This window comes from Poecilia reticulata, chromosome 8 (assembly GCF_904066995.2).
Source record: "Poecilia reticulata chromosome 8, P_reticulata-male-v2, whole genome shotgun sequence".
NCBI lineage: Eukaryota > Metazoa > Chordata > Actinopteri > Cyprinodontiformes > Poeciliidae > Poecilia > Poecilia reticulata.
The window spans coordinates 17,963,721-17,989,143 of NC_088837.1; the positions used below are offsets into that span (position 1 = coordinate 17,963,721).

Consider the following 25,423-nt stretch of genomic DNA (forward strand, 5'->3'; position numbering starts at 1 on the left):
TGTCGGTTCCTTCCTTAATTATCATTCCTGTGACAATGCTCAATAACAAACTCCCTGTGCAGAGATGAAAACTCGGCATGTAGGTAATAAGAGCAGATTGTGTTTTCTCTTCCAACCCTCGGAGCCTGATATTCTAAACATCCTGGAGCAAAGAGAAGAAACTAGTGCATGCAGTTCCTTCCTTAGGGACATGACTGGAATGTAAATCTTTGTTTCCCTTTGTGAAGCCTTCTGTTTGTCTTTCAAAACCTCCCTTTTGTATTATCGTTCACTGCTTCAGTAAAAAATGTTTAGCTATCTTTTCATCCCCTTCTAGATTAGAAAACTTGCTGTGTACGGGTGTTTATTCTGTGTATACTCCCACCCTCTGTTTTAACTAAAAACACATTTTTCTGGGATCTGCCCATTCTCTCTGAGGCTGACAGGAGCTTTGGGAGTATACGCTTGCACCTGATGCTTTCTTTTCCTGACACTCTTTTTGTTCCCAGATTTTTAATCATTGTACTGCATCTTGTAAACTAAGCAGCCATGAGCTGACTCCACATCAATATCCCTACACTCATTCCATAAGGGAAGGGAAGCAAATCTGTTATTGTTCCAAGGAAATTCGGAAAGTCCTACTTGTGAAACTACAAGGGCAGGATGTGATTCCGAAGGGAAAAACGTGGAAAGTCCAGTCTTACTCTTACATGTGTGTTTTATGCCCTCTCAGGACATAATAATGCAATCATGACCATTTCATCCAAACTACTTAGAAATTAGAAAAAGTGGTGAACAGTAGAAGTCGAAAGCTGGATGTGTGGGAGTGAATCAGAGTGTTAATGACTTTCGGATGCGTGGGCGCTGAAATAGTTTTCATAAGAGGCTTCAAACTCCTGTCACTGTTCAGTAGAATACAGATAAGAAGCAATCACTCCCCAACGTGTCAGTCTGGATCAAATACTTCAAAATTTTACTGCGCATTAGAGATAAAACAGATTTAAAATTCTACCAAAAAACAATTGTTTATATCCGGAAGAAATACTCTCGGTTGAGTTGATATAGGAAAGTCATGACAGTGTTCATAAGCATTAAAGTAATACAAATGTCTTGCACCTCGTATCTATTTATTCCATATCTACAACTATTTTTGTTTATGGCAGCTGTGAAATGTGAATTGTATGGAAAAACTACTCTCTTGTCTTTCTCGGTTCTTTTTTTTCTTTTCTATTCACCCAAATCTTCAGTTCTTTCCACTGAATTTCACCCGGATTCCAGTAGGAGACTGACTGGTCTTTCTCTGAAACTACTCAATTGTTTTTCTTGGCCAAAGAAAAACAATTGTTGGCCAAAGAAAATCCACCCTTGCTTAATGTTCAGAATTTTATGAAGAAAATCCTTTTAGATTTCCTAAGTTGTGCTGATTTAGGCATGGCTTTATTTGCCTTTGTGCTTGTTCTTTTCTTCATATCGTTAATATCTACTTCACGTGTTATTCTACTTTATTACACAACATTTATAGACTTGTTTATCTGAGGGGACTACTTAGGCTTTTACTGACATCTGGTCTGAGTTTAATGTTAATATGCCCACTAGAAATAAATTTAATGAGGAAAAAGCATGGAGTTAATGCTTATTTGTCTGGGCCTATGTTGGTTGCTATTTAGCAGGAGCTCACCGTTCTTTGTGAAAAAACAAAACCAATAATTAGGTTTGAAATGACAAAAACATACAAAAAAAAAACCCCATTTCACATTATGTACACGGCTTTTTAAAATTATATTATGAAATTTGAAAGTGGCAAAAGGAGGGAGTGTAAGCTTGTACCATGAAAAGCAAGCAAGCTGGAATAAATGCTGCAGCCCCAAGTGAGGTATGACTGACACTGCAGAATCAGGTCAGGCACACTAACCCAAATAAGAACGCTTCAACCAGGTCTAAATCTCACCAGAATTAAGGTCAGCTCACATTTGACAGTTGTTAGATAAAGTGTGGCTAATTGTTCCAATTCTCAGCGAAAGCTGGTACGAATCCACACACTCAAAGACAGTTGAGATCCCAAAAAAAAAAAAAAAAACGCAGTCAGAACTTACTGAGGACATGAGCTACAGTCACAGTTTTTTAAAGGTGTCAAACATCCACAAGAGACAAATAAAATCCCACTGCATCTACAATGATAAGTATAAACTGAAAATAGCACATTTAAAGCGCCTGACTGTGTCCTTGTTCGCACACAAACAACCAAGGGTTTGTTGTGCATGTGTGTGTGTCATAAGAGAATCAGAGCTGGCTGTATTTTTCCCCCTCCCTCTTCTGATGTCTAAAACCACTGGTCTCCAAGTGAGTTAGCACAGCATTACCCCACCAGAGAAGCAGAGCAGAGCTGCAACAAGCCACAGAAGACACATTGTTCACACCAGACAAGAAAAAAAAAAAACCCAAACCAATGACTGAGTGGATATTATTTGTTCAACTATTTGTGCTTCTTATTCCAGGTAGGTTTTACATTCACTGATTTTTGTTGTTGAATGAATTAAAATCTAGTCTATGTGATGTCCTTTCTTTTTGGTCATTCAGTGTTGGATCATTTACTACTAATGTATCAAAATCCATTTAATTTGTATGAAAAACACAGTGGTTATTGCTTTGCCAAATACCTGAACTATCTTTGAGCTAAAAATGTGGAATGTAAAACCAGAGGAATCTGCAGAACTTTGTTTTATCTAAAAGAGAGCAGAGTATCATGAGATAAAAGAAAAGACTTGAATACAGCTGAAAAAAAAGTTTTGTTTCTGATAGTTAAGGCAGTTGAAAATGTGGACAATAGCAAGTCTTAAAAAAGCTCAGATTTAAAAGCAATGGCTGAATAAACCCTCTGTAACTATTAGAGCACATTCCGAGTAGTAAGTTTGACAAAATGAAACTAAACCAGTAAATAACATTAGGAATTTACTGTAGGTCAAGTTTTAAACTTGGTTTTTGCATTAGTGTCAAAATTACTCAAACATGAGGCCACACTGTTCTTTCTTCTCTCTCCAACTGCAGAGCTCTGAAGTGTTACTCCTATGAAAAATACACACGTATCCCTACACATGAGAGTTAGAAAGATCTAACTAAAATGAAATGATTTTTTTGTGGATGTAAAACATCCACTTTTGCTTTAGTTGAGTTTATGATGTCACTTTCATTGTTGGATCTGTTGGAGCAATAATATTACATTTGTTTTAGGGACGGCACATTATCAGATGTGCAGCCAATCTTCTAAACCTTATTTCTTAATTTTTTTATATCCATCACTGCCAATAAAATCACTGAGTTTGAAAACCTTTTTTATTGTTTTTGTTCAGAGTACAAAATGTTGGTGGCAAGAATGCTATCTTGTTCACTTTGGATTATTTTTGGATTCTAGAAAACACTTGGCTTTTGTCTCATGTGAGGCGTTTTTTTTTTTTTTTTTACTTTCTTTTAAAATATAACTTTAGTTCATGTTTCCTGTCCTATTTGCATTCCCATGGACTCAATATTCAGGACAATTGAAAAAAAAATGCTATTGAAAAAATATTAAAAAATCAAAATTGTAGAGACGGTTTGTGCTGAATCATGTCAATAGATAACATGTCACTGTACTTTTATGCAACAGGTGAAGATGCCTCCTGTGCTATCGAGCTGATCCCACCTCGTGTTGTGGTGAAATATGGAGATCCAGTCTCAGTCAATTGCATAACATCAGCAGAGAAATTTGATGGACTCGGCTGGGAAGCTTCGGAAGGAGGCACAGGCCTTCAGGAAGAGAGACATGTGATGCTGACAGTTCAAAGTGTGGCAGAGTGGGACAATAATCCAATGTGCTTCATCACTAGTGGCGAGAATCAATGTAGCACCAGACTTGGACTTGTTATCTACAGTAGGTCTAGCAGATTGAGCAGACCAATTTAACGCTTTAACAACTCCTGATACAAATAAACCTTTTCCTTTCTTCCAGCATTTCCAGAAAACATTAGCATCAACTCCAGCATTGAATCCAGTGAAGAGATGAGAGAAAATGAAGAGTATAACCTCACATGTAGCATCCTCAATATTGCACCTGTTCAAAATCTCACCGTAAGGTGGTACAAGGGAAACCAGATCATCTACAGTGAGAATCTTACAAGTAGCACAAAGGAACCCACAAACCAGATGTCTATCTTTCGTTTTACACCAACAAGACAGGATGACCGAACCACTATCAGATGCGAAGCACATATGGACTTGGGGCCAGAAGGTCCACAGTTTAATGTATCTTCACGTGAATTAAGTATTGGAGTGAAGTGTAAGTAATGTTAATTGTATTTTACATTTCCGTTTGTCTTTCTTTGGACTGGGCACAATCGAACCAATCTACATAAAAATAAAATCAGTGTTGAATTAATTTTGTGCTGCAGCAATGCACAACAAAAACATTATATAATCACCATGCTATCCAGATGTTTCACTCACCTTTACGTGCTGGATTCTTGAAACACAGTAACCAACATGCAATAAGAACACTTCACTGATGTGACAGGATCTTTCACAAAACCCACTTCATTTCCCTATCCTTAGACCCATGTTAATTTGTTTGTATTGTTCTATGCTAGTTGGACCTGAGATTGAATGTCACACCGTAGAAGTACACGAGGGAGAATCTTTGGATGGGAAATGTAAAGTGACAGGAAACCCTGCTCCGTATATTGAGTGGCTGAAAGATGGACGTCCCAGAAACCTGATGAATCCTCTGAGAAGACATGACTCGGGAACATATGAGGTCAAAGCAGCAGGTCTTACCTCGGTTGAAAAAAAAGTCCAACTTAGTGTGTTCTGTGAGTGTAATTCTTGCAAGTTAAATGTCTTCTCCAAACATTTTAACCATTTTGTAGGTGGTGTTTTCTTAGCATAAAGAAAGTTTTATGTTTTTCATTACAGATGGACCAGAGTGGACGTGTCCACATACACATACGGTTCAAGAACACACTCGACACAACCTCACGTGCAGTCAGGGCTTCCCAGAACCTACTGAGGTCTGGTACAAAGATGAAGAGGAGGTTCAACTTCCACACATCCTAACAAGGAGCGATGCGGGCCAGTACTTCGTCAGAGTTTCAAACAATCGGACAACTCTCAACTTCACAGTGGACATTGTTGTTCATTGTAAGCACTTCATAATTTGTTTCTGGTAAGATACGCATGTGTGCTTGCTTTCCTACAACTTATACATGGCCAATTGTTTTTTTTTCTCTGTAGACCCTCCATCACATATAGTGGAGCTTGAAGATTCAGAAGTTGAGGTTGGGGAAGTTTTGGGACTGAAGTGCTCTTCAGTAGGTAACCCACGCCCCAACTACTCCTGGATTTACTACAGGACTCACAATGTGAATGAGAGAACAGAAGATGGAATATCTCGCCTGGTTATCAACAATGCCACCGGATTCAACATTGGTTCCTACACTTGCCATGCTTGGAATGAGAGAGGAAATGTCTCCAAAACAGTTAAAGTCACTGTCAAAGGTAGGTCCAATACAACGAAGGGGACTGATGCATGTAGCAGAGAGAATATAGCTAAACAGTCAAATAATTTCTTTTAACATGACTTGCTAGTTACAATGTTTTATATTGCAATTTGTAGGACTTAACAACATACATACACATCTGGAGCATTTTCTAAAAATCTCCTTAATGTCCTTAAGAACATATTGGCTTTCACCTTATGCATCGCTAAGATATTCATACTTTTTTTGGTGTTTCACAAACATCAGTGTATTTATAGGGCTTTCTTTAGTTTGTGTCTTAGATCAACTCAAGTGCTGCAAAATTCTTTACAAATAAAACTGAAAAGTTTGCATTTCAATTCAGTCACCACAAATAATATGTGAAAACTACAGTTTTTAAATCTTACTACAGAGTCCATGGTCTGGACTTTGACTGGGCCAGTCAAATACATGAATTTGCTTTAATTTAAAACATTTGTTTGTAGCTGTGGCTGCATGTCATAAATGTTTTTTAAAATAATCAACATCATATATATATATATATATATATATTGTGCCATTTCATAACAAAATACATCAAACATTTCAAACATCTATCTTTAGGCAGCTGAGAAAGAGTGCATTTTGAAAAAATAGTAATATTTATGTTTTTATATTTAAATGTCTGATTTAATATGTTTAGTCCAGTATACATAATATAATATAATATAATATAATATAATATAATATAATATAATATAATATAATATAATTGTGGCAGTTCTTGAAATATTTTCCAGGGAAGGCATTTAAATATTCCAGATTAGTCACTTTGAATCATCAACGCTTTATTCTGTCGCTTGTTTCTTTCCACTTGTAGTTTAGCTGCAGCCAGCGCAGCTTGTTGCTGCTACATTTATAGTCTCGGTGGGAGTGTGTGGGCATGCCGTGTCTCTATGCCCAGTGTTTTTTGGGGGGGGGCTGTCTTCCTCTCCGCCCGACGAGGAGCGGCTTGGAGCCTGTCACGGTAGCTTAGCTTAGCTTGTTGCTTAAAAAAAGTCCACATACTTCCATTCAGTCCGCCTCTTGCTGTTTCCGTGCAGCTGAGGTGAAGCAGGAGAAACTCTAGAGGAGCAGAAGAGTAGAGGAAGCTGGAGAAATTACCTCTTTAGTTGTATTCCAATGGAGAATTTCAGCTGCCCTCGCCTGCTGTTAGTGCTTTTGATTTTACAGCTGTTGGCGCTTTCTAACGGGACAAACTCCAGTAAGTCGTGGCTCTTAATGTGAGCACTTAAGACGTCATGTTTTCTTTTTGAGTCGGGGCGAAAATGTCTCGTTGCCTGTTGCTAAATTAATGTTGCCTGCGCGTTTAAAAGTTTATCGGGGAGCTAGAAGTATAAATATGATGGGACATATTCATATTCAGACTTGATGTAGATAAAAATACTACAAATAGAAAATCAGAAACATCAATTTTTTTTAAAACGTCTTTAATGTACGAAATCATAATTGTTTTTTAAGCAATAACATCAAGCTTATAGTGTGAGAAAGTGGATTGTTTCAATATGACGCATTGAACTTATCAATACAGAATAGCTTAAGAATGCAGGGCACAGAATCCACCATGTAAGGGAGGGGAATATCCTTCCTGAGCTTTTTCCTGCTGCGTCCAGACCTACCATTGTATTAAGACCCTCTTCGCTTTTCAACACTGTTTCATTATGCCACTCTACATGGAAATACTGTTATCGGAATGCCTGTGGTCACTGAAGTGAAATAACATTCCCTGTTCCCACTCTGTTTTCCACAGGTGCCAAGCAGGAATGCCCTATTGGAATACAACCAGAGACGATGGTGTTGCAATACCAAAGCAGCGGGCAGTCTGCGGTCTGCAATGCCGAAAACAATGTATCTGATAACAATGTGTACTGGCTGATTAGACAGAAAAATGGAACAAATAAAAAGGAAAATATAAGTTGGACTCCAAACACACATGAAGACTGGGACTCAAGTCCTGTTTGTCATGCACAGGTTTTGGGAATAGGATGGTGTAATAAAACTCTACGCTACATTCTTTACAGTAAGTTAGTTTCTCATTTGTGTCCTGTTGTTGCTATTGCTCATGACTATGTGGCTTTTAATCGTTTTCATTTATCTCACCTGCAGAACAACCAGAAAATATCTCTGTGAATGGAACTGTGGACAACTCAACCTCCGGAGAAGAGGGAAGTAACATGACGCTGGAGTGTGAAATTGTGGATGTGGCTCCTGCAAAACACCTGAGAGTACGGTGGTTATGGCAAAGAGGGAATGAGACTGTTGAGCCTGGTACAGGATTCTTTTTTTTAATTATCATTTATTGTTTATTGGTACAAAAGTCAACAATCTCAGCAAAGTACATCTTATCGTTTATCGAGAGTCCTCATGCCTTTCTTCTCTGTTGTATTACACATTTTGAAAACAAAATGCTTACACTGGTGTGTAAGAGTGTTTGCTGCCTTGCAAATAAACACTTTAAATCATCAAACAAACTATAATATCAGCAATAACCTGTGTAAATACAAGCAACAGAGAAAATTAAAATCCCAAACCGGCCCTATGTGAATACCTTAATTACTACCATTAACAACTACCATCTAACATTTGTGAGATGTGGCAGTGTTTTTTTCTTTATTTTTTCTTTTTTTTTTTACATAACTTTGGAAAAGGTTTCACCAACACAGCATATGCAAATACCAGTTTGCCCCCAAAGACCATCAGTTGTTCCAAACATAGATAAATCATTAATCATCAACTTGAAATGAAACTTGTCAGTTAAACATATTTTTTCTTTCGTTCCTTCAGATGTAAAGTTTGTTTATATCTTGGAAGGGAGATGGAAAGCCCATGTTTGACCTGCTTTGCTTTTGCATTTTGTAGGTTTGTGATGCATTTCTATCCTAAAGAAAAAGATACACAACTGGATATCTCACAAACGAGACATTAACATACATGGAAAAAACTTTTTTAAAAAACCTTATATTATAGCAGAAAGTACGGTGGTGACTGTTCGAAAGACTCAGTATTCAGTTATGCTATTGAAACCTATTGTGAGGAACCGCAAAGGTTATGCGAGGGAACGCAAAATAATTTTTTTTTTTCCCCATGATGGAGTAGCTGCTTTTAGAGATCTTGTCCATGTGATCAAACACATTCCATTTAAGTGATTTCTTGATCCTAAAGAAGAGACGGTGATTAATCTTGGCCACGGATAGTGAAACTGAATTGAAAGTATGGGTAATCACAGTTCATTCATGATTTAATCAGGGAGGCCCTTACTGCCAGGTTCATTTGAATCGCTTTTCCCCCCCCTTAGAAATTATATCCACATCTCAAAACTGCGGATATTTGTTTAGGTTATTTTTGATCAGTGATGACTTGTTTGGTGACCTGAAACATTTAAGCGTAACAGAAAAAAAACAAAAGCAGAAGAACTTTTTTATAGCACTTTGGACTTACGTGTTTTTTCTTATTGTTTTATTCCTCAGATTCAGTGGGAATAATCAATAAGTCGGAATGCAGCTTTCCTGAGGATAAATCTCCTGTAACGGTGGTTTGCACCAGGAACATCACTCTGAACAGGACTCTCCATGGAATCCAGGTCAAATGTGAAGCTGAACTGAACCTGGGACCCGAAGGTCCTCAGCCTCCTCCACTTATGACATCCGATCCATTCACACTCAGCGTCCACTGTGAGAACTACATTTACTTCTTTACAGTCAGTGTTTAAAGGCTTTACCGATGGAGATTGTGTCACGTCAATTATTGAACAAAATACTAGTTACAAGTCAAATTATCTGAATAAATTTCATTATCTCATATTTTCTCTCCTCCGTGTCTCAACAGATAAACCCAGGATTAACACTACGAAGCTTCCTGTGTTGGTCCCAGTGATGAGTGGTTATAAAGAGGAGCTTGTTTGTGAGGCTGATGGCAACCCGGCCCCAACGGTCACATGGAATTACACAGCCACGGCGTTTCTTGGGTCAAATGGCAAGCTCACTGTAAATGAAGAAGGCACTTACATCTGCATTGCTAATAACAGTCTTGCCATTGTCAAACATGAGGTTAAAGTCATTTTAACAGGTAACTAAAATCCTGTTGGAGAAAACACATTTTTGGAAAAGGGCTTTAAAGAGATTTGCTGTGGTAATTTTAAAGCTCTGCAGGTTCAGAAAAAAAACATAAAATTGAGGAATTTCATATTTCGTACACTTACTGTAGGGGTCTTGTTGCCTGATTCATAGTGGTTTGCTTTATGTTTTAAATTAATTTTTAGCACAACTGTCAGACGTTTTCTTTGAAAGCATATGAAGAAAAGTAATTTCACTTGCAAAACATGAATGTGAAAAATGTTTTTTAGGAACTAAGTAAGTAGGGTCCATCCATAAACCAAACACATGCTGTGTCAGAACAGGACAGGTTAATGTTTGATGCGGCGATGGTAATGTTTAGTGCATTAGTTTGTTAATGTCGCAGCCTTCATGTTGCTGCTGATGGTAGACCTAACAATATTCATCCCGTCTCCTGGAGCAGGGGTTTTCAATTCTAGGGCTTGAGGGCCGGCATCCTGCAACCTTGAGGTACGTCTCTGCTTCAACCCACCTGACTCAAATACAGAGTTCATCAACAGGACTCTGGATTACTTGACTGCAAACTGAAAAGGTTATTCAGCCATTTGATTCAGGTGTTTTGGACCAGAGACACATCTAGAAACTTCCAGACATCGGCCCTCGAAGCCTGGATTTGAAGACCCCGGTTCAAAAGTGTTTTTAAATGTCACAGTATGTTTCTATGTCAACAGTCATATCACACCACCTGTCCAAAAGGAAAAAAAAATCCCTCCTTGCTACATCATGCGGTCATGGAAGAGATGTTAATCGGTTATGACTTGAATGTTTGATGAACTCAAATCATAATCATGGTTTGTGGTTTAATTTTATTTAGCAGAACAGTAGCAGTAGGTTCTAAAGAGACTCTGTGTCTCTTTGTCTTCACTTCTTACCAAAAGCATAAGGAAGCTGGAAACGTGACAGTTTGTCTTCCTCCACAAGCTGGACCAGATCACAGTACTGAAACCAGTACACTGTGATCTGGGGGTTGCTGCTTTTTGTCAGGTGCAGGTTCAGTTACGTTATTTGCTGAAAGAATGAGGTGAATCGGTTACCTGATTACGGCAATGCCAGGATTCATGGGTCTCAGATTGGACAGATTGGACTCAAAAGATATTGCTTCTACACATGGATTGGCCAACGCTGTGTCCAGACTTTGGGATGTTCTAGAGAAGATTTTGTGCAGAGGTCTAACTCGTCATTTGTCCAAGATGATGAAACTGAGAGAATTTACTGTAAATGTTTCCTATACTGTATGGAGGCCACCGGTCTTCAGGTGTCTGCGGTTTGATTCTCGATCCAAGGACCGTCTCTGCAAGTCTTTCACCATTTTCTGTGTCCTCAGTTCCCGCCTGATTACAGTCAGTAAAGGCTAGTACAATCACAAAATCTAAAAAGAAAAGCTGAAATATATAAACATAAACTTAATAGGCAAATTGTGCTGACCAGTAATGGACAATAAATTGTGCACAGATGTAGTTGTTTTGTGTTCAGAACAAAAACCTTGCCTAGAACATCTGTTTTGAATGGCAAAAACAACTTTTTATTATTTCAAATAATAAGTAAATGTAGATTTTTGTTTTTCTTTGGGTGCTGACAAGATAAAAAAAAAGGTTTATGCATTTCCACAACAAAGAACAACAACATTTTAAGCATCTTAGCCAACAAGAAGTCTTGAATTTTAGTGTTTGTGTTTTTTTTTTTTTTTTTTGCATTAATATGTTATTTTTCTGCTTTCAGAGGACTACTTGCCCCTCTTAGCGGGATTTGTGGCTCTCACAGTTGTGGCTGTCTCCATCATTTTCGTCTTCATCTACTCAATCTACTACAAAAACACCAAAATGCGTCGCTACAGCCTTAAAAACCCTAAACTCAGCATTCACAATGGGAATGTGGCTCACAACGGCTGGGACATCCAGCTACCAGTCACCAAGCTGTCTTAGCAGCACTCCTGTCAACGGCAAATGAAGGACATCTGCTCAGTCTGAATTCAGATTCACACTTGGACCGGTTGAAAATAGCCCCTGCTGCTAATTGTATCATATTATCGTCACATCTGCTTCTCCACATTTTATTCTTAAGGAAGTTTCATGCTTTTATGATGAAGGAAAAATTGTCAGATCTTTATTTGTTTTACTGGACCAGGCTAAATGAAGAAAAGTGGGAAGGGAAAAATTGACTTGAGATGAAAGAGATGTATTTTTCATAAGAAAGGAGCGTGTTATGATTGTTTTTGCTTTGGTTTTGTGTATCTTCGACCTTTCTTCAGTGTTTACTCAGTTCATTAAACCAGGCAAAATTTGAGCATTTAAAATCAACCTGAAACTTCATTTGTCACTAAGAAGTTATATTCACTTCTTTTTAATTGGTTAGCATCAATAACTCGGTGAAAGTCAAGGTATCTTTGGGAAAACTCTCTGCACTTTTGCGTTTTGCATACAATCTGCATCCTCTAACTGTCAGCCCTTTGTTAGTGGTGCCATACTGTGCTAGGCTCAAGCCTGATGGAACAAATTCTCTTGTTCAACACTTTAATGTGTTTTTTTTTTTTTCTATGAGTGACTGCAGGCATTTGTAGCTTTTACATGTAAATTCAGGAAAATATTTTTATGTAAATGAAAAACTTTCTATTTATTTATGAAGAACAGTTTAAAGTTGGCTTTAAAATTGGACTGCGTGTGTAAACGTTGCAGATGTTGGAGCTTAAACAGCCTCAATTGTGATATGTGAAAAAAAGAACACACTGTATACATTTGTGAATACTGCTGTAAATATTTACATTTGTGTAAATCGTTTTTTTTAAACTATTAAACTTATGCATTTTCATAACACGTTGTGTCTGAAATAATACATTTAGACAATAGAAAAGTACTTTAGTTTAATGTACTTAGGGGTTTCTCTATTAGACATAATCTTAGGCATTTCTTTTAATCAAACATGCTAAGTGATTCAATATGCTTTTTATTTATGTTTACTTCTGTACTTGAAAGAAAACTAGAGCAACACAGGTGAAACGAAAACGTGCGTCTGCTAAAAAAAACAAAACAGTTTTGACCTTTCAACACTTGGGAGGAACTATCTTTGGATCGTTAAAGCAACCGCAGATGCTGTTCCTCGGACGGTGTTGTGTTATTGTGATTAAAAAAAAAATATATCCAAAACATTAAGTTACCGTAAATTAATGTCACGAAAGGCTCGTTTTATTAAAATTTACTTACTACTTCTTGATATCACTGAGAAGCAAAGGGCGTGGGCCTTAGGCTTACCTGCTGCAACATGTTTTGAGCTCGGTGACTCACGAAAGGGAGCTTTACGAAATGCACGTCAACGCACCACATTTGCTTTTGCTTTCAATGATTCCCAAAGTCCTGAGACGGAGCAGAAGCGCCACACTGTAGCTCAATCTCTACAAATCTAGGGGGAAGTTTGTGTCACCATAACCGCACTTCCCTTCACTCTGAACGCCCAGCAGAGCCTAAAATCACGATGCGGTTGTTTCTGTTCTTCGCCTTTATGATCTACGCAGGTAACTAAACTTCCATTGCTGCTTTTCTTGACCGCTTCTGCTGATACAGTAGTTTACCACGAACATTGTCATATTAGCCAGTCGGTTTTCATTTCTCAGCCGACGCCCTCTTTCTAAGGAACACCATGATACTTTTTTTATTACTTCTGAACTGGAATCATATTTTAATGACTACTCATTTCATAAACCATACAGTAGCTTATAGAAGAGACAAAACGTATGGAAAATGTATTTTTTACGTAAATTTGCAGCGCAAATAAAGTGGTAAAAACTTGTGTAAGGCATGTCATGAGTCATTGTCATTTATTGCAGACCTTCAACAGCTATCTTTAGTTATTTTGAATTCACACATTGCTGAGAAAGTGTGTTGCCTTTTAAAGAAAACATGGATATGTTAGGTAAATAATTTGAGCATTGGGACAAATTAAAATCACCCTCGTTTGCCAGAACTTATTTTTCAAAGCACTAGAAAACCCGAGAAAATCAAGTGATGCAGTTTGAAAAGTGAAATGTTGCTTAAAATAATATTTCAGCAACACAAACACTTCAGGATACTGGATATTTAATTGCTGGGTTGAGTTTTCCTTCGGTTTTTATAGAAAATCATATCATTAAGGAGAAAACATGTTGCTCTCATGCTGCCGTGTTGTGGATGGTTCTTTCATTCAATGAAAGCTATATTGATGCAGCATTCATATAGACAAGAATTTATTTGCCTCATTCAAATATTTTCTATCAGATCATGTTATGTTAGGACTGACCCAAAAAAGGCAAAAACATTTACATACTTGTTTTTTCCTATGCTAATGGGTTTTCGGACTTTCCCTGTGAGGTTACCACATTCTCTAAGACAGTCATATCCAAAGGATTTTGTTACAACCTGCAAACCTCAAGTTGTTTTATTTTGTGGTGATATGCAGAATCATTTTTCTTCCAAACATGGATTGTGCAGCTTTGCCATTGTTTCACAGGCCTCTGGAATTTTTCTGCACCAATTCTTTATAAAAAGCTTCAATTTGTTTGTTTGTTTCCTTCAGCAGTGGAGTCTTTTGCTCCAAATGTGCATATTGGCTATTGTGGCTAACTTTGCCACAATAGCCAATATTGTGGAAGGCTTCTTATCTTAAAACTGTTCCTACTCTTTCCAGGTCTTTTTGAAGCTCAGTATTTAATTCTAAATATTTGATGAGAGAAATCTTGATGTTTTCTTTACTTATGTTTGCCACTGTATAATCACAATGACTGTTGTTGTAAGTCAATTTATTTATTTTATGCATTTCATAATGACAATAAGAACTATTATTGGTAATTGTTATGACTGCTTTAGATATTTAGCTGTAAGGCAGCCGCTAACAATTATTTTATTAATAGATTACTCTATTGATTATTCTGATTAATTGATAAATTGGATTAAAACTGGCACATTCTTTAGATTGATCATTTATCCACTTAGGCTTGGCTGCACAGTGGCACAGTTGGTAGAACTGTTGCCTTGCAGCAAGAAGGTTCTGGGTTCGATTCCCGGCCACGGTCTTTCTGCATGGTGTTTGCATGTTCTCCCTGTGCATGAGTGGGTTTTCTCCAGGTACTCCGGTTTCCTCCCACAGTCCAAAAACATGACTATCAGATTAATTGGTCTCTCTAAATTGTCCCTAGGTGTGAGTGTGTGTGTGCATGGTTGTTTGTCCTGTGTGTCTCTGTGTTGCCCTGCGACAGACTGGCGACCTGTCCAGGGTGACCCCGCCTCTCGCCCGGAACGTTAGCTGGAGATGGGCACCAGCAACCCTCCTGACCCCACTAAGGGACAAGGGTGTAAGAAAATGGATGGATATCCACTTAGGCTTATTTTATGCAGTAATAGAAGTGCATTAAAATAAACAATCAATTCAATTCCTTTTTTAAAATAAGAAAATAATTTTCTTGCACAACTTTAGTGTGTGCTTGATCATTTGTAGCAAAGGACAAATCTTCAGCTAAAAAAAATACTTCTAACATTTACCTGGAAAACATTCAGCTTATTCTACTTGACTTAACATCTATACTGCATAGGGCTATTCTGATTGAAATCTGCAAGCAAAAGGCTGCAGCCTACCTGTGGTGGAGAGCAGAGATGAGTTAGTTTGCAGTCATGGTTTAATAACTGGCTTTAACAGTTGCTCAGGTGTCCAAAGTTAGTAATCGGTCTTGCAGAATGGGTAAGTGCCCAAACTAACGACAAGAATCCTGCAGGTGTCCTAATAATCCCAATAATCATTTGTACAGTTTTGTCTTAATTACTTCTCTGAGTGTGGTGTTATTTCAGCAAATGGCCTGGTTTTGAGTATGTATACTCCAGTTAACGATTGATTAATTAATTATTGAATTACTTGAAGATTATTTAAATTATAGGTTTATCACGTCTAATTCAATAAATCTCTTCAGCTCTAATTAGCAGGGACATTTTAAATGGCTGTTTGTGCAGTAAAAACTTTTACTCAATTTATGTCAACTGTGTCGTTCTAGGAAAGCGTGCACATGGCTGTGAAATTAAGTTCACTCCCCCGATGGTTTATTTGGAATTTGGAGGTTCTACGTCAGCCAACTGCAATTCATCATGCAGCAGTGTGGATGGGATTGGCTGGGAGTCTTCATTTGGAGGAACTGGCCTTCTAGAGGGACTCACCACTTTAGATGTGAACCTTGTCGATGTTAACGACTGGGAAACTGAACCAAAATGTTATACTGTGTTCTCTAATGGTTCACAGGAAATTAAAAAGCTACCAGTTACTATTTACAGTAAGTTGATTAATTTATGTGACAGTCTTATGTAAGACTCACGCACACACACACACACACACACACACACACACACACACACACACCTATATATACACACACACAATGAATCTGGGAAGTATTCATTTGCAGTCTTTACAAGTTGTATGAATTCATCTCTTACCCCATTATGACAATGTAGAAAAAAAGGCTGAGTGTTTTGTGTTTTCTAAATTTATTAAAAATGGAAGGAAAAAAAATCACATTTATGTAAGCCTTCACCATGAAAATTAAAATTCATGATCATCCTGATCATCCTTGAGATGTTTCTATAACTTAAATGTAGAAACCACTTGTAGTAAATCCAGTTGTTGACTGAAAAGGCACATCACCTCTCTATATAAAGTCCTACAGTGGACACTGCAGGTAAGATCAAAAACACCAGTCAAAAGATCAAAAACACATCTTTGTATCAAAGAAATAGTATGTAGACCTCTGAGATACAATTGTCTTGAAGTAGAAGTCTGGGGAAAGATGCATAGCGGTGTGTGCCGTTTTGAAGGTTCTAATGGTCTTAATCTCAATGTCCTCCATCGTTCATAAATGGAAGAAGTTTGGAACCATCGGGATTCTTCTTGAGCTAGTCGGCCATCTAAACTGAGAGCTCATGAGAGAAGGGCTTTAGTCAGGAAGGTAACCAGGGTGTCCAGAGGAAAACCACTTCTCAATAAATGGCACATGGCAGGAGTTTACCCACAGGCACTTTAAGGATTCTAAGATCATAAAGACCAAATTCTGTGGTTTGATGAGAACAAGTTTGAACGTTTTGCTGTGAATCCCAGGCATCATGTTTGGAGGAAACATGATGCCTGGGATTGGAGGGATTGTACTGGTCAGGGATTGTACTGACCACCAGGTCAGAATATTGAAGAATATTGGTGTCAGCATCATGCTGTGCAGCAACAAGAACTGGCAGACTAATCAGGATAGAGAGAAATATGAATTTAGCAATGCACAGAGACATACTTGATGAAGACCAGCTCCAGAGTCATCCAGACTTCAGACTCAGGTGAAGCACACTGTAAAGATCTCACAGTGACTTCAGAACATCTCTGTAAATGTCCTGGAGTGGCCAAGCCAGAGTCCAGACTTGAATCTGATTGAACATCTCCGGAAAAATCTGTAAATGCCCGACAGACATCTCCCATCAAACTTGATTGAACTGGAAACCTACAAGGAAGAATGGGTGAAACTGCCTAAAGATAAGTGAGCTAAGCTTGTAGCCTTATATTCAACAAGACTTGAGGCCGCAGTTGTCAAAGCTGGATCAACATATTATTAAGCTAAGTCTGTAAATGCTTGCATAAATGTGATTTCTTGGTTTCTATTTTTAATAAATAGAAACTTAAAAACTCACATGTTCATAATGGGGTATTTGCATGTGAAATTTTGAGAAAAAATATACATTTTATACAATTTTGAAATAACCAAATATGCTGTGGATACTTTTCATATTAACATAGATTGATAAAAAATATTGTTAATGTCCTAATTTTTTCCTGTATCACTTTTTTCTGTAGAAATGCCAGCGAAGGTATCAATGTCAAAGCCTCCGGACCATCTGATGGCAGATGATAAATATCATCTCTTACAGTGCTCAGTTTATAATGTTGCACCAATAAACAGGCTTGTCATATCCTGGTACAAAGGAGATAAAATGATCCATGAGCAGAAGTTTGAAGGTACCGAACGACGTCCAGTCAATAAGTCTGTTGAAGCAACAGTAGACATTGTTGCAGAGGATAACAGAAAGAAGGTCTGGTGTGAAGCAAAGCTAGACTTACCAGCAAAACAACGTCCTCAGCCGATGCGATCAGAATTGCATGAATTAACAGTTTACTGTAAGTTTTTCTATTCATCTAAAGGAGTCATTTTTGCAGCTAAATGTCAGTCTGTCTGTATTTTTAATTCCTCTTTTTCCTACTCTTTCTATAATTTAATGCTCATCATCAGATCCACCAACCATTACTGAGCCTAAAAATGAGACCCTGGAAAATGTTGTTGGTACAAAAATATCTTTGAACTGCACGGCGACAGGAAACCCTACTCCAGATTACGAGTGGCACTTTGCAGACGGTACGCTAAAGTGGATCCAGGACCAAAATGCGACTGGGCCAATTTTAACTTTGGATTTCATCACTCCAGTAGTCTGGAAATGTGTAGCCTCCAATACTGTGGATAAAACGACCAAGTATTTCCACCTCAACAAACCTGAAGGTAATTACATCTCTCTAGCAATCCTACATTATCTTTTCCTTCTGTGTTCTGTTTGTCAATAACTCTCCATGCTACTCTTCTCTAATAGGTGGTCAGCCGGAGACCACTGCTGGGGCTTCATGTACTCTTTGTTATAATCCTTATTTTGGGATGTGTAGCTTATCATAAACAAAAGACACAATTCTTTTGCAAGAAAGAATAAGAATGTAACAAAAATTGTCGTCTCCCGCAGGGAATTATACCACCATGGCAGCCCTGTTGGGAGTATTTCTGACTCTGGGACTTGTGATCATCATCGTCGGCGCCGTTTTTGTGACAAGAAGTGGATCGTTTACTATCCCAAAAACTATCTATTAACCTCCTCCCACCAGTACAAAAGAAATCTGACTTTTGCATAATTGAATGTTGGTTAGCTTTACTGTAAGATTTTGTGCTTGGTGAAATGTTAGTTCATTTTAGAACTGAGTGCTTTTATTGGTGGTGCATGTTCAGGGCCTGTTTGTACGTGCTTGGCTTTATAGTTTTAGAAATGCTGAATTTGTCTTCTGCCTTTGAGATTTCCAAATTATTACCACTGTAGAAACAATCTTCCTTTTCTGGTTCCACTAAGGGTTTAACTGTGTCTCTTAACCTTAATAAACAAGCTTACTACGGAAATATAGCAAACTTTCTTCAGGAGATGATGGACATTCTCTGGGATCAGTTTTTCTTTTTGATTGACCCATCTGTATTTCAAGTTGCCATAACTATTGTGTTAAAGTGGTACTTTGGCTTTTTGTGCCGCCTTGCTGATCATTTGACACAGGTCTGGTTTCTCAGATGCATGTTGTCATGTTTGCTGGTATAAAAAGGTGTTGCACGCTGCTAACACTAAGCTACAACTGAAAGCACAGTACGTTTTTTCATCTCCCAAAAGTCAAACACCGTCTATTGTTAAAATGTTAGCTTTTATGAAAATATTCTGTGAAGATTGTAAAGTGGTAAAGAGTTCTAAGTTGAAGCCCCAGCAACACTTGAAATACTGAGGAAACAAGTTTACCTATCATGACGGTACAAGCTGAAATGTCTCAACCTGCCAATAAAGTTTTCTCAACATTTAAAGTGTTGGTGGAGTTTTCACCTCACCAGATTTTCATCCCTTTTCGTGCACCTTGAAACTTTACCAGAAACTTTAGTGTCTATAATTCTCCAGCCCAATTTTCTGAACACGTTAAAGCACCATTTGGGACATATAGGCTCTTTTACTCATTTGAAACAAACTCTCTCGGACCACCAGCTTCTCTAGACCAAACAAATCTACTGGATTAACCAGATATTTTCTTGCTGCACCCACAGCCTCCATCATAGCAGCAATACAACGCTTCTTTTTTCCCACATCAAGTCAAATTTGTGTCTGTAAAAAATTTGAAAAGAAGTGGGTTGGATTGCATACAGAGAATCCAGAACATTTAAAGAATCAGGAAAAACTACAGCAAGATCTTTATCCAGCTCTGGGTAACTTCTTCCTTTAGCTTGTCATATGGACTATCCTACATTTTTTGCTAATTAATTGACTTAAATGTCAGTTAATGAATGTGTGGCTTTTTGAGTTTCCGTGAGGCCGCAGTTCCCGGCATAGGTACTTCCCCCTGCCCCTTTTTTTTGTTCAAATGCATTATAACATTCTTACTTGAAGTTTGCTTGCTTGTTGTGCTGTTAAAAGCAATTGTTTGCACTTTTCTAATGCCATTTTTAAAGAATGTGCAACAATATGTTATGATTTCATTCTTATCACAAGCACAGAGTTTTTTTAAACTCAAGCCCAGACTAAAAAATGGTTTGGAAATGGATAAAGCAAGCTAAGATTAACCTTTTAATGTGACTTTCACAAAACCCCATTTTTAATCCTGTTGAAAATATGTAGCCTATGCAGTAAAACCAGCTCTGTACCAGATTACAACCAGATTAAATTATCTTCCCCTGCTGAGAAGAGTGCAAAAATTGTAGAAGGAACCTGATGGGTTCAAAATGCATGTGGCTGAGGTGCAACTTAGCTTTTTTTTTTTAACAGCTCCAACCAAACCGACTGTCTTTTCCTTGATTTGGACATGATTGTGGTTGTTAATCCAGCAGCAGGTAGTTTGTGCAGTTGATATCAGGCTCATTTTGGTGCTAAACTTGCATAACCTTTTATCAAAAATCTTAGAATTTCCAGATTTTTAATGAAAAAAATTGGAAATTTTTTCATCATCGTATAGAGGATACAATGAACATGTTGGATGTTTGTTGTATTATATTTTAGCCTTGACTTATAACTTGTAAAATGTATGCACTTTCATTTAACTGTAGTGGGTCATATTTAAGGGTTTCTTTTTTGGTTTTATTTGTGACTTTTGTTTTATGTTTGGATGCTATCTAACATATATACAGTATATATATATATATATATGCATGGAGTTCACACAACTCCATGCTGTGTGAATCTTTTTATTAATTTTTGGAACGTGTACAAATCGTGAGGTTCTGCAATTTAAGTTATTCATTTTGCTTTTTGCTGTGCTACGCCTTGATGTTTATTTTGCACAGAGTAAACCTACAAACCATGCAATGGATTTTATATACCACATGTTTTATTATGAAACAAAAAAAATGAAACTGAATTTTTTTTTTGTGAAATCTAAGTTAATTAAAACAGTTTTGTTTTCATCAGTGTTCTTTTACATCGACTAAATTAAAAGGTTGAAATATTTTGTCATCACTTTTTTATGTTGTGAATAGCTTCAAGTAGAACAGATTCAACAAATGTTTCCTTCCTCCACTTTGTCAGACCCTTACCTCGCTCTATCAGCCTTATATAATTAAGCACTGAGTCATCTGCACTTATTAGATCCTGACATCAAATGTCAGGATATTACAGAGGAGTTTGTGTAATTCTGTTTTTAGCTGGTACAATAAAGCTTTATTATTATTGTCTAAAACTGACTTAATTTTCTTGTGTCATTTCCAACAGACTAAGCTGAAAAAGTGAGTCAGTTGTTTTTGTATTTTCTGTGTTGCTATAACAACCTGACAGATGGGCTTCCACACTGATGGAGTTCAAAGACAAAAGCATTACTATCAGAATATCCTGTGAACTTGTTGGGGCATATCTAAAGCTGTGAGTAATGTGAGAATGTGCACAAGTAGTCTGCAGGTGTCCAAATTGCGGCGCGGGGACCATTTGCGGCACTGAATGATTTTATGTGGCACTCAACCATAGTTCAAGATTTACATAACTTTAGTCTGCAAAATCATTTGATTGGTGCAGATACAAATATGTTGGGGTACATTTCTCACTGATGAGAATATTCTATAGTTTCTTGTTGATGTAAACATCAAAATAAATGTGCTTTCACAATTTTTGCAAAAAATAAAATCAAAGTTTGTGGCTCTTCCAAATACTTTCAACTGGCCCTTTCAGTAATACAAATACAAATGAGGTGTGATGGAAATGTTGATACTTTTCTTTAACCATTTGTTTACTGTTATATCTGCTGTTTCCAGACAAGGTGCAGATGCTTCTGCAGCTGTGAAAAGATAAGAGAACTGAAATATCTTGTGCAAAATGCCTGTACTTGCAGTTGCCATATATGGAATGCATTTCCTGTACTTGCCTGTGCTGTTGAATTATCACTGTGATCACATGCCTGTTCTCTGAAGAGAATAAATATTGAAGGTTTGCAAGCTCTCTGTGGAGTTGGCCTGAACAGCTAAGTCTGACACGCTTCTCCCCTTTTACAAAAGGCAAGCCTTTGTGTCCTTGTGATCTTTTCAGAGTTCATTTGAAGAATAGACCTAACGAGGCGTCCCTCCTGTGTCCGGGCCTTGGAGGGAGGACGTCTCTAATCCTCATCCACAGCGGCTCATCGCCTCTGACGGCTGTTACCAGCACCAGATCTTCTGCCGGGGTCCGAGCGCCAATGATTATTATTTGTTCAATAAACTATCGAATAACTGCTTACTCTCTGTGTGAGTCTGTCCAGGTTGAGATGCTTAGTAATCATTTGTTTTGCGGAGGCACTGGAATGCATAATATGCCTATGTGCTATGATCCTTCACAGACAGTCAGAATGAAACTGAGGAAGGCTAAACATTTACACAATGACACATCTATGAGGAAATGACGTGGCTCTGACTTGGCTCTCAGCTAACCGGTTCTTCTCAAAACGAGATAAGAACCACTGTAGCCACTTCAGTGGAAAAGTCGATGGTCATCACCGAGTAGAATGACATGGTTTTAAATAAACACCCTGACATTCTACTGATTTTAAAGGGGCAGCATTATGTATTTTCCAGGTATATGGTGCCACCACCTGGGAAGGTCTCTTATAATAGACGACGTCAACTTTTCAATATCTTTGCTTTGTGTAAGAGCAACAATGGGCCACACAATGACGCACCTCTGTATTTTCCCCATTGTAGTCTTGTTCCTGGGTAGGCTAAAGGTTTTCTTGCTTGTGCAGAGACAGTAAGTTTATCTTTCTTAGAATTGGTTTTGGGGAAGTTAGAAAATTATTGGTTTACAAGATTTTGTTATGAGACATGCTGCATTTAAATCTTGTGGGAAAAAAAACAGACTATATTACAAAAGAACCTAAATTATATATGTTAAAACTTTGAGTTAAGCTACTGAAAACATAAGCTTAACTCAAAGTTACATTATCTCATTAATTCTTTGTCTGGAGGAAAAGATCAAAACATCAGAGCATTTATGTGTGGAATTTCCGTGTGAAGCATGGCCAAATCAAATCTTTGCAACTGAAATGTATTTATATGATTGTATGAAATTTCATTTTATGTTTTTGTATAACAACTGGGCTTGTTGGTTCTTTTAAAATGTCTTAAAATATTTGTAGTATCTGTTTTTGCGCAATAATACTTTTGCTTTGGAATAACCACTAAACAACGCCTAAGGGAATTACTACCAAAATTAATCATTTAGATCCAAATGATCAAGTCAGGACATTTGCTTGCAGGGGCTAAAATAATTTTCAGTCTCAGCTGTTGTTCTATGAAAATCTACCAGTTGAGGTATAACATAAAGCAATCAAAGTGTTTATCTTGCACTGAGTAAACTTGCAAAACAATATTTCTGATACCCTTTCTAGGTGCTACATACTAAAATGGTTCTAATGTAAAATAATTTGTGTATGAAATCAATTTGTTTAAAGCACAAAACTGTTTTTGAAAATGTTCATTTATTGCCCAATCTTACTCTAACAATTGTTTTTTTATCATCATCAGTGTTGTTTTACTTCAACTAAGTTAAGAGGTTAAAGTATTGTGGCATCACTCTTTTGTGTTGTCATAAAAAAGAACATAGATTTAGCAAATGTTCAGTACATTGACTCTGCCAGACAGCCCTCCATTAAAAACCACTGCCATCTACTGATTAGATCCTGACATTGTGAATGTAAAGTGTTTCCTCTCTTCTGCTGATAAAATAAAACTTTTTTTTAAAATCATTTTTGTCTTCAAACAGTTTTCCCCAGTCATTTCCAACAATAAAAAAAGTAAGTCAACTGTTTGTATTTTATTTTCTTGTGTTGCTACGACAACCTGGCAGATGAGTTGAAATATTAAATCTTTACTTTCAGAATGTCTATCCTGGGGACATGTTGGGGCATATTTATAGCTGCAAGTAATATGAGAATATACACAGTAAAGCACTGGACGGCCTTTGTGATTTTGTGTGCCGCTAGGCCATAATTCAAGAATGGCATAACTTTGGTGCAGATATACATAAAAATATTAGGGTGCAATTTTCAATGATTACAGTATTGGAGGTAAAGATTTGAAAAAATAATTGAAGTAAAATGTGTTTTGCAATTCTTCCAAAATTCTAGTTTGTAGAAACACATTTTCCAGAATTATCAGGACACAAGAGGCCACCACCTTCTTTAAGATGTTGAATTAGTTTGTTTGTTTTTTCCAAGCTTTAAGTCTTACTTAGATTTTGGGTTAAGCTAATGCTTTAGCTGTGAAAAAGTTGAAACAGACAGATTCCTCAAGTCCATGTAAATTCTCAAATAATAAAGAAATGCTTCACGCAGCCAGTGTTGGACTTATTTCTTATTTCTGTGTTGGACTTACTTCCTTATTGACCTTGTACAAGTAAGCAACCATCTCTGTGTAAAGAGCAAAGCAGATTGTTATCACATACTTTAGCATCTGTGTTTTTTGCTTCTCACAACCAGAACAAAAGCGATAACTTCCTTCTCAGTTTGGATTGTTTGCAGTGGTCAGTAAAAATATAGTACCTGTTGTAACTTTTATAGGAAAGTATGTAACTATGCACACTTAGGCCATCAAGGCAACTAGGATCTTTTGAGGATCTTTTGTCAAAAAGATGATAAACTTTAATTTTATTTCATTTCCCTTTGGGATCAATAAAGTATTTTTTATTTTTTTTAATTGAATTTAGCTTTTTGTGCACACAAAATTAAATTTCAATGTTTTCTTCTATGTGCTGTTTGAAGTATTATTTAGATTTCATTACAGCTACAGTAATCGTCCAGTGCTACTCAGAGCACAACTTTGAGCATTGTGGGTATTTTTTTGAACAAATTTTCAGCGTATTAATCATGTCATATTCTGTAAAAAATAATTTCGCTGTTTGCAGCACGCCTTGTTAATGTTTGAATATCTTGCCATAGTAGACAGAGCTTGCAATTTCTGTAGCTGCTAAAAGTGATGTCCGTGGCTTGCTAAAATGAACCTACTGGGTGTTTTTTATGTAGAAGATCTTTACACTTTTAAGTAAACATTAAAATAATGTAAAACAGAAAAAAAACAAGTATAAATTAGTCCTATTTTAAATGATCTGTAAAACAAAAGGTTAACATACAACTGAGCCAACTTCTGTGTCAGTGACCTCCTTAAGCGGAATACTGATTGAGGCAAAGTCAAAACAGCGTCTGTGTTTCCTCGCCCCCCTTTGTCAGTCCCTCGGTCCCTTTTCTCTGCTTCTTTCAAGCAGCCGTACATTATACAGCACTGAGACTGCCATACTAATTAGATCCAAACAGAGTGAATGTAAAGACGGGAATGTGTTATGCTGTCGTTTTTATTATTATTTTTGTCCTTAAACTGTGTCCTTTGAGTTATTCTCTTGTCATTTCCAACAGAGACCTAGCTGAAAAGTAGGTCAACTGTTTGTTTATGTTTCTCTTGTGCTGCCATAGCAACCTAGCAGATGGGCCAAAGCGCATCTGCTAGGTTAGCACAGTTGAATG

The 25,423-nt window shown here is 37.3% G+C and overlaps 2 protein-coding genes across 2 annotated transcripts; both read left to right on the forward strand.

The window, feature by feature from the left end:
• The first annotated feature begins 2,157 nt into the window (after positions 1-2,157).
• LOC103468732 (B-cell receptor CD22) lies at positions 2,158-12,442 on the forward strand. The gene is made up of 11 exons (XM_008416010.3): positions 2,158-2,474; positions 3,620-3,883; positions 3,962-4,288; positions 4,596-4,817; positions 4,921-5,145; positions 5,239-5,502; positions 7,273-7,542; positions 7,629-7,790; positions 8,990-9,193; positions 9,348-9,587; positions 11,354-12,442. Exons 1-11 carry the CDS (start codon positions 2,426-2,428, stop codon positions 11,554-11,556), a joined length of 2,430 nt encoding a protein of 809 aa, XP_008414232.2. The 5' UTR covers positions 2,158-2,425; the 3' UTR covers positions 11,557-12,442.
• A 498-nt stretch (positions 12,443-12,940) lies between these two features.
• LOC103468731 (vascular cell adhesion protein 1-like) lies at positions 12,941-21,131 on the forward strand. Its single transcript, XM_081610126.1, has 5 exons — positions 12,941-13,139; positions 15,642-15,914; positions 17,474-17,794; positions 17,907-18,170; positions 18,403-21,131. Exons 1-5 carry the CDS (start codon positions 13,100-13,102, stop codon positions 18,525-18,527), a joined length of 1,023 nt encoding a protein of 340 aa, XP_081466252.1. The 5' UTR covers positions 12,941-13,099; the 3' UTR covers positions 18,528-21,131.
• The last annotated feature ends 4,292 nt before the right edge of the window (positions 21,132-25,423 follow it).

Excerpts from the sequence above, each read along its gene's own strand:
- LOC103468732 (XM_008416010.3), top strand. The coding sequence starts at position 2,426 with ATGACTGAGTGGATATTATTTGTTCAACTATTTGTGCTTCTTATTCCA. Across the intron at positions 4,289-4,595 it reads ATTAAGTATTGGAGTGAAGT|TTGGACCTGAGATTGAATGT; the intron begins GTAAGTAATGTT and ends GTTCTATGCTAG. Across the intron at positions 7,791-8,989 it reads GAATGAGACTGTTGAGCCTG|ATTCAGTGGGAATAATCAAT; the intron begins GTACAGGATTCT and ends TTTATTCCTCAG.
- LOC103468731 (XM_081610126.1), top strand. The coding sequence starts at position 13,100 with ATGCGGTTGTTTCTGTTCTTCGCCTTTATGATCTACGCAG. Across the intron at positions 15,915-17,473 it reads GCTACCAGTTACTATTTACA|AAATGCCAGCGAAGGTATCA; the intron begins GTAAGTTGATTA and ends TTTTTTCTGTAG. Across the intron at positions 17,795-17,906 it reads GCATGAATTAACAGTTTACT|ATCCACCAACCATTACTGAG; the intron begins GTAAGTTTTTCT and ends GCTCATCATCAG.